The sequence below is a fragment of the Scardinius erythrophthalmus genome (assembly GCF_964197995.2).
Source record: "Scardinius erythrophthalmus genome assembly, chromosome: 7".
NCBI lineage: Eukaryota > Metazoa > Chordata > Actinopteri > Cypriniformes > Leuciscidae > Scardinius > Scardinius erythrophthalmus.
This window is the reverse complement of record NC_138227.1, coordinates 41,654,362-41,668,694: the sequence shown is the minus strand read 5'-3', so window position 1 is coordinate 41,668,694 and position 14,333 is coordinate 41,654,362. Positions and strand designations below refer to the sequence as shown.

Genomic DNA, 14,333 nt, shown 5'->3' with positions numbered 1-14,333 from the left:
CCTCAACACCTATTGATTTTTTCTGAAGAACATACAGTTCTTGTAACTTTTGGAATAAAAAAAAGAAATGAATTGTGGTTAATTAATTTTACCAAGATCTGCACTTCCAGTCTCTGATAGTAATATATTGTAGTTCTGTGCAACTTAATATTCAAAGATCCCCAGTATAAATATAATATTAACACATATTAACTCTAACTGTGTATATATCCAGGTAATATAGAAGAGGTAGAGGAAAGAGCAAAAAAAAAAAAAAAAACACTCAGTACTTGCCATAAGGAATTATGGCAAGATATATTAGCAATCGTTTTTTTTTTTTCTTTTTTTTTTTTTTTTTAAAAAGAGTGCTAGTATCTTGGCATGTAATCCCTTTTGGATATATAACAACTGAATTACAATTACAAGTTTTATATGTATGTAATGACAGCATTAAGAATCAAGCGTAAGGTAAAGTTCGGCTATTATTGTGTCTTGCTGACTGTACATAAACATCTGTTATGTGAAAATGCTTATTCAGGGCAGTATTATATACAATACAACAGGAAAAAAAGCATGCAATTTTTATGACATCTCTTATTTTGTTAAAATTATTAACATCTTGTAGATTCTGCAAGGTGTATGCAAACTTATGACCACAACTGTATAACATTACATGGTCATTTGATAAAAATATTATAATATATATAAGGTTCGTCTTAAGATCTTGGGAGCATAACGTATAAGTACCGATGTCAGATTATGTCTGCTGTCTGCATGGACATAGCTGACAGAACTCAAATGTCTTTTGAACAATGTTGCATTTGAATATTTGAATATGAATTTCGTCACTCAACCTGGATTTATTATGCTGCAAAAAACAAGCATTAGTGTAAATGTGTATTTCAGAGACATGCTGTTGTGTCAGTTTATGAGTTTAATGTTGTAATAATGTTGCAAAACACAACAGGGGTCATATTTGGGCTGACCAGAGACCAATCAATAACAATAACTCATATCCGTTCTGTGCGGATCCCAAGAAATGACCCGATGCTGGAGAGAACTAGCATCTGTCAGCATATTTCCCATCACTCGCTTCACATGCTCTCTGCTCTTTTATTTGTATTTATGAGTGCTAGTGACGACTGCTTCTGTCACCTGTGTTCTCTTGTTTAACTTCAAATATCCTTGTATTCAGTTTTTGTTATGTGTTTTCAGTTGCCTATTCCTACTAGCAGCAGTGTGTGTGTGTGTGTGTGTGTGTGTGTGTGTGTGTGTTTGCCAGGACTGATGGGTGGGTGAGTGCTAGATGATGTATGGCATACCGTCCCTTTATATGTTTCCTGTACGACTGACAGTGTCAGTGGGTCATTGCATGTCCACACACACACACACATGCACACGCGCACGCACACGCACTCAAGCACACACACACAGGGATCGCACTTTAAAAAGTAATAAGCATACGGTCACATCTGCTGCATAATCAAAGCCCACAAAAGAAAGCATACAGGGATGAAAGGATGAAACACAACATGTTGAGAGTGAGTTCTGGACTGAAAGACACACATGTGCTGCTGTTGAAATAGCTTAGGACTCCTTTTATCTTAAAAAGTATGTCAATTTAGCTTAGTCATGAGTATTCTCCACCCGCTCTGTGTCTTGAATGACCTCTTCACACACAGAAAACTGCGAGAGCAACAGGTCTATCCTTCTTCTTACTCATTACCTCATTGTGATCTAGCTTGTGACTTTCCTGCTTATATTTCTCTATCACCCCTGACAAGATCTGGGGCCAATTGTGCAACTCAGCCTGAATGTAGGGTAAATGAGCACAGGAACAGTTTACACACTTCCACATATTTGAGCGTTGCACCATTAAATATAGTTGAAATGTAACCCTATGTATAAACTAAATATTTACTGAAGCCTCCAGCCAGGAAAAATGATAGATATAAAATGGCAGACCAACTGGAGTATATCAATGAGCGCACGTTTCACACAGTTCAGTCCTTTACACCCGTTTTAAACCTCGATGACTCCGAGGACCCCCAGTTTTTAAAGGCCCTCATACTGGAGGTGAAGATATTTCTGGTAATATATATATATATATATATGCGCATATTTCAATATTAACACGAGAGGAGTGGAATAAAGAAAGTGTTTAGCAGGATTGATATTCAAAACGGTAAGCACGCAGTGCTTTGTTTACTGTGTGTGTATCTGCAGCCGCCAGCGTCGGTTTCCCTTTCTGAATGACGAATATAGACGAATATATCTACAGAAAAAGATGGCTGTCTCATTTACACGCAGGCGCAGAACGCGCTTTCTAGCTGACAGTCGGCTGTAGTTCTCTCGGTGTGTTCCTGTGCAGCTTTTAACCCCGACGCGAGGCGACAACACGGTCGGCTTTCATCAGCACTAGTTCGTCGGCGTCGGCTTGGTGTGTTCCAGGCTTAAGAACTAAAAGTTTTTCAGGATTCCCACTCTTTATAGGCAATGAATTTGATGACTTTTCCAGTCATTTTCCAGTCATGATGTGACTGTTCTGTTTCCAGGTCCAAGCCTCCACTTATTTCAAGTGAGAATACTATCAGAGAAATCATTTATGAGCACTATAAAATCATAGCACACATAGCTTTAATAAACTCACAGTGTCCACTACAGTCTCTGGGCTCATGGCGTCCCGGACACCAGTGTTTTACAGATTCAGCAAAGATGAATCACTGTATGGCCAACTGAGATCTCGGTACGGAGATCTTACATCAGCATTATACAGTGAGGAAAATAAGTATTTGAACACCCTGCTATTTTGCAAGTTCTCCCACTTGGAAATCATGGAGGGGTCTGAAATTGTCATCGTAGGTGCATGTCCACTGTGAGAGACATAATCTAAAAAAAAAAATCCTGAAATCTCAATATATGATTTTTTAACTATTTATTTGTATGATACAGCTGCAAATAAGTATTTGAACACCTGTCTATCAGCTAGAATTCTGACCCTCAAAGACCTGTTAGTCTGCCTTTAAAATGTCCACCTCCACTCCATTTATTATCCTAAATTAGATGCACCTGTTTGAGGTCGTTAGCTGCATAAAGACACCTGTCCACCCCATACAATCAGTAAGAATCCAACTACTAACATGGCCAAGACCAAAGAGCTGTCCAAAGACACTAGAGACAAAATTGTACACCTCCACAAGGCTGGAAAGGGCTACGGGGAAATTGCCAAGCAGCTTGGTGAAAAAAGGTCCACTGTTGGAGCAATCATTAGAAAATGGAAGAAGCTAAACATGACTGTCAGTCTCCCTCGGACTGGGGCTCCATGCAAGATCTCACCTCGTGGGGTCTCAATGATCCTAAGAAAGGTGAGAAATCAGCCCAGAACTACACGGGAGGAGCTGGTCAATGACCTGAAAAGAGCTGGGACCACCGTTTCCAAGGTTACTGTTGGTAATACACTAAGACCTCATGGTTTGAAATCATGCATGGCACGGAAGGTTCCCCTGCTTAAACCAGCACATGTCAAGGCCCGTCTTAAGTTTGCCAATGACCATTTGGATGATCCAGAGGAGTCATGGGAGAAAGTCATGTGGTCAGATGAGACCAAAATAGAACTTTTTGGTCATAATTCCACTAAACGTGTTTGGAGGAAGAAGAATGATGAGTACCATCCCAAGAACACCATCCCTACTGTGAAGCATGGGGGTGGTAGCATCATGCTTTGGGGGTGTTTTTCTGCACATGGGACAGGGCGACTGCACTGTATTAAGGAGAGGATGACCGGGGCCATGTATTGCGAGATTTTGGGGAACAACCTCCTTCCCTCAGTTAAAGGCCAAAATCCCTCCTGCAGTGTGTGCAAACCTGGTGAAAAACTACAGGAAACGTTTGACCTCTGTAATTGCAAACAAAGGCTACTGTACCAAATATTAACATTGATTTTCTCAGGTGTTCAAATACTTATTTGCAGCTGTATCATACAAATAAATAGTTAAAAAATCATACATTGTGATTTCTGGATTTTTTTTTTAGATTATGTCTCTCACAGTGGACATGCACCTACGATGACAATTTCAGAGCCCTCCATGATTTCTAAGTGGGAGAATTGGCAAAATAGCAGGGTGTTCAAATACTTATTTTCCTCACTGTATCAGTGTACATTAGCACCGTTAGTTGTTTGCTTTTGGCATCTCATAGAACGTTTGGACCTGGATGTAACATGTAATAAAAAATACAAATAAAAAAAAAAGCTTTCCAAGCTCACACTTGTTTAAACTGTCATCCAAGCAATGGCTGAATGTGAACGGCTCTTTTATTTGGAAGGTGGGACTTCGGCCATATTGGGACTTTCAATTCCTCCCATTCACTGCAAAACAAGTGTCCCGTCTCTGCCATATACCGTCTCTGGCCTCATAGAACCAAATGGTAAAAAGCGGAGAACTTTGGCACACATTAAAAGCTCAATGTCGATGTAAACCATGGTTAAATTTAGGGTTTCACTTAGGTTTCTGCTTACAACTTTTGAACCGTATGGTCAACAAATGTAATTCTCTGAATTCCTCATGTTGAGTCAAAAGCAATGGTTTTAATTTCTGCTGACTAGAATTTACAGCATTTTGAACTTATAATGTAATGTAATGTAATGCAATGCAATGCAATGCAATGCAATATAATATAATATAATATAATATAATATAATATAATATAATATAATATAATATAATATAATACATTTATTTACTATCCAGTTAAAGGCAGAAAACTGATGGATTACGTATGCATGTATTTAGTTGACAATTGTATTATAAGGTGCAATATTGTGTTGGCATATTTTGCATAATGTTTACTGCACAGTATGTACAGTACACTGACTACTCTTTTCCTAAATGTACTGCAGTATGTGGAACAGAACACTCATTTTTCAAATTATAGTACGGCTACGCTGAAATGTTATCATGGTTTTACGCGTTTAATTCAGAGACTATCGTCTAGTTCTCACGGCAGTTCAATTAAATAATTAGTCAAGAAAAAGATGTTTCCATTTACCATTTTCGGTTCATTTACACTAGAAATGGAAGTTCAGACACATTGAATTGAGCTGTATGCTGCACATTTGAACAAATGTAGTATGTGATTCAGGTAATAACTGGCCACATGAGCAGAGCACTGAGAGTAATGGACCGGTACCTGCAGCTTGAAGCACCAGCTGGAGTCGAGCTTTGGCCTGTTCTGCAGGCGTCTGGAAAACACAGAGGATGTCATTATGAAATTGAGGAAATAAGATAATAAAACACAACTCCAACCTTGATAGTCAAACAGTACACAGAAACAACATGAGCAGTTAAGAAGGCAGCTTCAGCGGCAGGGCTAAAAAAAGAATAATTTCCTCAAGATCACATCTTCAGTCATGTACAAATGACAATAAATCCCAGCAGATCGTGTGTGTGTGTGTGTGTAAACATGCGCACGAGGGCTAAACAGGTTGAGATTTTGCAGTGGCTCTGGAAGAGGCTCGGATATAATTCCAATACCTCCACTATTAGATTCCACCCTCTTAATTGTCAAGAAAGAAGAATGATGAGGGAAGGAAGTTATAAAGGGCTATAGATTGCTCTCGAACGCGGGAAAGCCTGGTGTGTGTTGGTGTTATGAAGGTGTGTAGGATTACAGAGAAATTAAATGCTAATAGGATGAAATTTAAATGTGGATCCTGCAAGGCTCACCGTAGCTCATCTGAGAATGTGGGTGTCGCTGACAGCACTAACGCACATTATTCAGCATAAATTTGATTTATCAAACTGTAAAGGTGTCACTTTCTAAAAATGTCATTTGGGGTGATGACAGGGAAATATAATGACCCGCTTTAATGTAAAACTGTCACTCCACTGTGTCTTAGATGACAAACACATCAAGCTCTGCTTGGAAATCTGCTTGTTTTTGACACCTCGCTTTCGATAACTTTAAAAAAAACACGGGCTCCTCTTCTCTGTGGTATTTTGAGCATGCTCCTCTTACTCGTTTCTTGCCTCCCTCCTTTATATTGTTATCAGAAGCATATCAGACTGTTTCAGGGCATCAATCAAGCAGACAGAAATAAAGGAAGGATTATTGAATGTTCAGATAAACCCCCTCTCTCCTCCCATTCAAACCCATCTTCTATTCTCTCAGCCATTACAATAACATCCAGTCATGCCGCAATAACCAGGCGGAAGAACAGACGGATCACACCACTTAAATAGAGGGATAATAGCTGGCAGCGCAATCATCTTAGTTACAGTTTATTATGAAATTTATACCATTGCATTTGCATTTGTTTAAAGTGACCCTGAGGCAAGTGTCCGGTGATATTACACCACCAAGTGTTTAGACAAGGGAGAAAAGAAAAAAGAACACATAAAGGAGGGCTGGGGGGACGAGCATCAATATGAAGAAAAATATAATTAGTTTCAAAGGATGACAAATGAGTGGCGGATTAATAATTAGATAAGTTTGTCAAATTATGAGACAGGCCTCATTCTGGCAAACGCTGAGCAATAAGAGAGAGAGCTGATAAAATTTGACACAGATATAATACAAATAAGCTACAAAACACTGTTTGACGCCCACATCTGGAATACTATCCAATCTAGTTATAACCCACAGTGCGGCATCCTAACTAACAGAACTGACCGGTTAATGATCATGATAAGAACAACCTGCAGGAAAGAGAAATTATAGAGGTACAGATGGTCGAAAAGCTTTAAGCGTGTAGAAAAGCAGCCCTCAGAATATCACTGATGTTTAGAGAATATCTCGCTAACAAGAATAAACTTTTTATTAGAGGCTCTGCCCTCACTTTCTTAACACTCCAGCCAAAATAGAAGAGCTAGTTCTCCAAAAATGAAATTTAATCATCCTCTTGTTATTTAAAATCAATATTTCTTTCTTCTACAATGTTGGGACCCATTGACTTTCACTGTATGAAAAAAGGACACTGAAGAAAAAAGGTCGTACAGGAGGTGAGGAGGAAAGTTTAGAACAAAAGGATGTGTACTATCCCTTTAACAGTGTCACATGATCTTTCAGAAATCACTCTAATATGCTGATTTGCTGCTCAAGAAACATTTCTGATTATCATCAATGCTGAAACTGTTGGAATATGTAAGATTTTGAACATCATAAATCATTTTTATTCAGCAATTCTTACTTGACAGTAAAGACATTTACAATGTCACAAAAATAATCTATTTCAAATAAATACGGTTCTTTTGAACTTTCTATTCATTAAAGAATCCTGAAAAATATATCACATTTTATACAAAAATATTACATATTAATAAAAACGTTTTCCTGCTGTACATTGATAATAACTCATATTAGAATGATTTGTGAAGGATCATGTGACACTGAAGACTGGAGTAATCTTAATTATTCCAAACTAGGATCGGTAGTGTATACAGTTTAAATGAAAATAAATCAACAATATTGATAAAGTGATATAAATAAATGTGATATAGGCTGATATCCCGGTCACCAACACATTATGCAGCCATGCTCATACGCAAATGTATTTGAGCTCCAAGCTCGAGAAATGATGAGTCCAGGCTTCATGGGTTTTAGAGTCCCACTGATCCCACGGTCCTGGAGCCGTCTCTATCTCCCCACACACACACACACACACACACACACTGAGCCAAACCAATTATGTCAATTACTGCACCCACACCTCCACGTTCACGCTGCTCAGCGGCCTCCGTCTAGATTTCTGCTGTCCATCCACACAGGGGGAACGCTCACACTTCAGCAGTTGTTCAGACAAAACATTAGCAGTATGACATTTTTGTTTACTCCCTTTTGTTTTTCGAAGGACGGGGGCTGGAGAATCTTAATTCGCTGCACTGGGATTCTGTTTTCCATGAATCTCGAGTACTGATATTTGCATTTGTTCCCTATTTTCATTTCCATCAAATTTCGAACAGTCAACATTTAGACATCACAAGAAGCAATCGGTATCCAATACTACTACGAATCCGACCCGAACACTTCTGTGTCCTTGAGTAAAACATTTCAACAAACTGAGTAACAACATATATTGGATCATCACTGTAACGGATTACTCTCCCAAACACCCTGTACAGTAGAAACAAACCTTTTACATCCTTATATGAACAATCAAGGAGGCATGGTGGAAAACAAGCCATGAGAGTTACCTTTTAAATAAAAAGAAGCACACCACTATGCGAGCACACACACACACACACACACACACACACACACACACACACACACACACACACACACACACACAAGTTAATCAAATGTGACAGTTAAAGGCTTTACCATGGTCTCAAATTAAAGTTTTTTTTTTTTTTTTACTTTCTATTATTCAAAGAATCTCAAAAAGTAAGTATGACAGGTTCCACAAAGCTATGAATCAGCAAAACTGTTTTCAAAATTGATAATAATCAGAAATGTCTTAGAATGATTTCTGAAGGAAGACTGGAATAATGATGCTGAAAACTCAGCTTTGATCACAGGAATAAATTACATTTCACAATATATTCACATAGAAAACAGTTGTTTAAAATTGTAATAATATTTTACAATATTGCTGTTTTACAGTATTTCTGATGCCTTGGTGAGCAGAAGAGACTTAAAAAAAAAAACATCTTACGACCCCAAACTTCTGAACGGCAATATATATATCTAGTTTATTCCATTACTCATTACTGTACTCATCTCATCTCATCTGACTTCTTCATCCTCATTGATAGTCATTTTTCATTTGTTATTTCCAACCTCTGCCCCATTCCTTAACCCAAAAATAAATAAATAAATAAAGACTGCAGCATTACGTTACAGGATCCCCCTAGAAAATGCAATATTCCGTTTTTAATATCCAGGTCTATAAGATCAGGGTAGAGATGGGCTCCAGTGCAATATGTTTATTTATATATTTATAACAAATACTGCATATCAGGAGTTCTGGGCCGGGCGTCTATAAAATATAATGTTGTGTATGGATATCTTTTTTAAATATAATTTCAATATGAAATCGGAGGCCTTTTTTACAATATGCCATACTTCAGGACGGCGCTAACAGCATTTAGGAAAGCAGAGGCTGTTCATCTTTGTGTCTACAGTAGGCACTGCGCTGCATAATAATAAGCTTTCCTGCCCCAAAATGTTATTTAGCCGCCTGACGCTCATTTCTCAAACTTCACCACTTTTACAATTTTCCCAAACTTTTATTTCCTTGATTATTGCCAACAAGATTTCATTACGTATTTAGAATGTAAACAAGCGTGAGTGATGACAGAGGTTTAACCGCCGCGGTCCTCGCCTTCAAACACACAATTCACAGACCCCCCCCCCCCCCCCCCAAACACACACACGCACGCACACGCGAGCTGGGCCAAAATGAAAGGCAATTGTATTAATAGACTTTTTTTGACATGCACGTGTGTGTGTGTGTTACAGCCAGAGAAGGCTGGGCGTTGGGCTCACACTCAACTCACATAAATCATGTAGAAGAAAAATGAACAAATGTGGCGGCTAACTCATCTCCTCACCATCCGGAGAAAATGAAATTCACTGGAATACCTATCAAAACTGCAATCATCAGGAGATAAAATCGCCTTTGCTCTATCTGCACTTTCCGATTTAATTTCCTTTATGCCCTTGACATTCAGAGATACCATTTAGATAATATGTATACAGTAAGGGACCAGTTCGCCCACCGTCATATATATATATATATATATATATATATATATATATATATATATATCTCTCTCACGCTAAATTCAACAGCATCATTTGGAAATGGATATGCAATATTTCTTTGTTGTTGTTGTTTTTTTTTGTTACTCTACTCCTGTTGCGAGATCTATGCAAAGAGCACCGGATCTTAAGAGAGAGCGAGATAAAGCAGCGGGATATGAAAGCTGCGCTCGTCCCCTCTATCAGTATGACATGCAATTATGTTTGGGCAGGCGTCGGGTTAAAGGTCAGCCTGATGACTCCATCATTTAGCAAAGCAGCTTATTTCACAAATGGAGGAAGACGGAGGCCCGTGGCAGACTCCCAGACACCTCCAATCTGATGAAATCATTAGTGTAATAAGCATGTAAATCTGCTAGCAAATTATCCTCGCGCAGCTCCTCGGCTTTCATTTAGCTGACACTTGCTGAGGTGTTGTCAGATCACCTCTTTATCCCACAATCAAATTACTGGCAAACACGGGAGCGAGGGAGTGAGACGGATCACGGGTGCTGGACGCTGCAGACTCTCTGACACTCTATTGATTTCTCAAGCCCTGATCTTCCCTCGTTCTGTGAGAGAGAGACAGGTGCTTTTGATGATGTTATGGGATAAATCTATTATTAAGCACCAGAAGATCTGGCAGAGCCAAAACAGAGCTGTTTCTCGCAATCGCTTGTCCTAATGTGAACCATAAATAATTCATTAAATATAAACAAGGCCTCAAAGGCAAAAACCCATGGGGCAAATCATTTTAAAATATAATTTCTTCGTTTTTAAAGCGGATGGACATGAGATTAAGGAAGTTAAGACTGGTTAGAAATGAGCCAATACGGCACACACTACCAACCATCACAATAAACGGAGGGAGGCACGGTGGATACGCCAATGAATGCAGAAAGTCACTTTTTTACTGTGATTATTTAGCCGTCTAGCTAGATTCGGGCCTCTCTAAGACAGGGAAATGCTAGAAGAGAGATAGATGAACAACTGAGCAATAAAAACCAGAAAAACAAATGAACAGCCTTAGTTTTCCCACAAAAAGCTAATAAGCACAACCATTAAAAGTCCCACAGAGAAACAAGGTTAAATGAAATCTGCCATCTCTGAACACAACAGTGTTCCCCATTCAGCAAAATTACGAAGATCTTCTTGAATATGTTGTATGAATATAGTTAAATTTCAGTAACTGGTATTTTTGGAGCTAATGGTAAGCAACACAAGATTAGAAGCAGCTACGGAAAGTTTTACCAAGTTGCCTCCATCTAGACTTTGTAAAGTTTGCCATCTTTTAACATTGGTAGATCTGAAGCTTGTAAATGCGGGGCTGTTTATGGCTCATGTTTACTGGGTAAATGCGTATGGCTTAAGGGGAGGTGTATACTTACTGCTCGTCGGCACAAATCTTAATAAAATATTGCGGCACCTGGTGTCTGACGAGCAGGATGCAATCCACAAGCTTTTATAGAGGCAACAATAAATTCTCAGGGACAATATTCACATATTCAAATTTTTCAGGAAACCTACAACTGAACACTGGTAGACTCACGCATCTGCAAGTTTTACAAAACACAACTAGCACGGTTTAACTAATAACTGGTACATTTTAATTTCAACATTTCTCCATTTTCTTTAGTATCTGTCTACTAACACTGACATTGTACACGTCTCAAAATCAGTGCAGATGCCATTTTAAACGCCTGTTTTTTTGTTGAGGCTCATTTCAAAGCTAGCATTTTTTTTTTTTTTTTATTATATTATTAAATAAAATGGAGCAGTTGGACATCTGACAGGACTGCATGCAACTTCCTTTATGTGACGAAGCCCATGGGTCAACAAATTTAAATTTAATATTTAAGTGGTCATAAAAAAAGATGGGTACAGTGAAAATCTTGCAAATACCACCAATCTTTAATCAGCCCTTTAAAATGTAGTCAAACACAGTTGCGGTTTGACAAAGACTGCCCCAAAATGATTTGGCTCATTCAACTGTAATAAGCAAAATACAGTTCATGGTACCATAAAACAAAATAATGATGACACACAGACACAGTAAACAATTTTCAGAATATTGATTCATCCAGGCCATTACTGGTTTTGGAGTCCAATTAGATTTATCAGTGCTTTGATGGGAACAAAACTGTAATTTAATTTGGTAAAGCCTAAAAAGGCATACACACATACTGTGATGATAACGAAATTCCTATCACGCATGCTGTACACATACCCTAGTGTATGTCAATAAACCCAAATCTACTTTTTAGCTTAAAGGTAGGGTAGGTAGGATTTTTATAAAAAAACTTTTTTTCAAATTTGTTTAAACTGTCTTTATATACCAATACATAATTAAAATGTAAGTGCTCTGAAAAAGAGAGTATAAAAATCGAGTGACTGTAGACCTTTTAATCTGCAATAAACACAGCTCATTATTTCCATTCGGGACGAAACAATTGATTGGTTTGGGCGACTGTCACTCACTCTCGCAACCATGGCTACCACCCCTGTTGCTAGATCTGCCCATATGCGCGCGCACCCGTTTGATTTGAGAGGCGCGGAACCTACGAAGAGTAAAATTATGGCAGAGAAAGAGCATTCAAAATTCAAAGCACCTGCATATGCAGTCAGTGAAGGCAAACAAGGCAAAAACTACTTCCTCGGACCCTGGTTGCCTGCACTCATGAACGACCTCCTCTGCTTCGCCCTCGAACCGACAATGCAGTACTTGTCTCCGGAGTGCAGTCCTCATCAGAGTCAACAATGTTTTCATCATGGAAACTCTTACATGCAAAACGGCGTATATGTTATGAATCTTACACGAAATTCAACTTCATCACAGTGTAACTGATGGTAATGGAATAACGTGTATCAATGCAACCTGTTTTTAGCTTTGCCTTATAAATATAGCTCGTTACCGAATCAAACAAAGTAGGCTATATTTTAAACTTTACCAGTATCGATATGCTAGCTTGATAGTGAGTACTAAAAGAAATCTTATTTGTTTATATTCATAGTGATAAAGTTAGGTATTTTATTACATGTGATTCTGACATGATGTCACTGCATGCACTGCGCTCCTTCCTCTCCACTCGTCTCAGGTAAATAAATGCGTCTTCCAGCTGAGCCTGAGCGTTTGGCGTCGCGCGTTCATGTGTTTTGGGGGCGTGGCTTTGGAAGGAGCTCAGAAGGGAGGGGGTGGAGTGAATGGAAATAATGAGCTGTGTTTACAACAGTCGTGAGAGGTCTACAGACACTCGATTTTTATACTCTCTTTTTCAGAGTACTTACATTTTAATTATGTATTGGTATATAAAGACAGTTTAAACAAATTTGGAATGTTTTTTTTTTTTTTTTTAAGAATCCTACCTTCCCTGCCTTTAAGTGTCCCCGCCAAAACTACAGTAGCTGCATTAAAGCACATTTTCTCAATGAAAAGTATCGAGACATTTTTTTGCTAACGATTAAAAAAAAGATTGTATCAACATATTTAGCATTTCTAACAGCTGTATCAGTAAGCATTCAGTGCTAAACCTTTCCTTCCAAAAACAACAACAAAAAAACATTTAATGGAAATGCAGTTTAAAATAATAAACTATAAAAAAAGAACTTTTATATGGATTGTGTGTTTGTGAGAGTACACAGGCTTTTTAATTGTCATTTAAACCTATTGTTGAAAGAACTGAAAAAAGTTGAAGTCTCAGAATGAACTTTGATAGTGTCTCTACTCTCTAGGCTTGGCACATTGTACAGAGACCCTTTTCAAACACACATATTTATTCAAGAGGGTTATGCATGTAATCTTCTTTTCAATAATTCACTGTGCCTTTTATACAGCTGTAGATCAATGCAGATGCGCTCATAAACTCTCCTCCCCTTTCACTCTCTCCTCTGTCAAATCAGTCCGGCACAATCTTTCCTTTCATCCTCTGTTCCCTCTACATCTGTCCATCGGCCTCCCCAAATGAAGACAAGTTAATTACACATTAACCTGTGACGCACAGTCAAAAATCTGTAAAAATGGTTCATTCTCTGGAAATAGTGCCATTGGTCATTAACAGGATACTGAACCAAGTCATGTTATTTAGAAAGATATGACTCTATAGTGTGCAATTCAAAAACTAAATTGATAAGAATGGCAATAATAAGTGGTAATTGTTTTAAGGCATGCTTGTTACATGTCTTTATATCTTACAGAATTATTACAGCCTCATGTTCCTGCCCGTACTCTTAGATCGAGTTCTGAGAATTTGCTTTTACTAACCAAGCTCAAACTATCAACTGTTGGTGGAAGAGCGTTCAGCATTTAAGTTTCTAAGCTTTGGAACAAGCTGCCTCAACACCTCCATGCTTTCTCCTTACTCCAGACCTTTAAAGTGCCCCTATTATGTTTTTTTTTTTATATTCCCTAACCTGTAAGTATGAATAATTATTGATGTATACAGTATATTTTCTACCGGGTGTTCAAAATACATAGTTTTTTGCAAACTTTAATGTTACATCAGTCATTCACGTTAGTGCTCGGCTATACGTTGTTATTGATACAGTTTCCACATGTGCACCTCAATCAATTAAAAATATACACATGGGTTTATTGATGGACATACTCTTGTTAATGC

The 14,333-nt window shown here is 38.2% G+C and overlaps 1 protein-coding gene across 2 annotated transcripts in view; it reads right to left on the bottom strand.

Annotated features, from left to right (window-relative positions):
• Positions 1–14,333, bottom strand: part of rsrc1 (arginine/serine-rich coiled-coil 1) — a 153,283-nt gene that overhangs the window by 51,564 nt on the left and 87,386 nt on the right. For both annotated transcript variants that reach the window (XM_081371025.1, XM_081371026.1), the window contains exon 6: positions 5,167–5,218. In XM_081371025.1, coding sequence (XP_081227151.1) covers positions 5,167–5,218 — 52 coding nt within the window. The remainder of the gene's footprint in view (positions 1–5,166; positions 5,219–14,333) is intronic.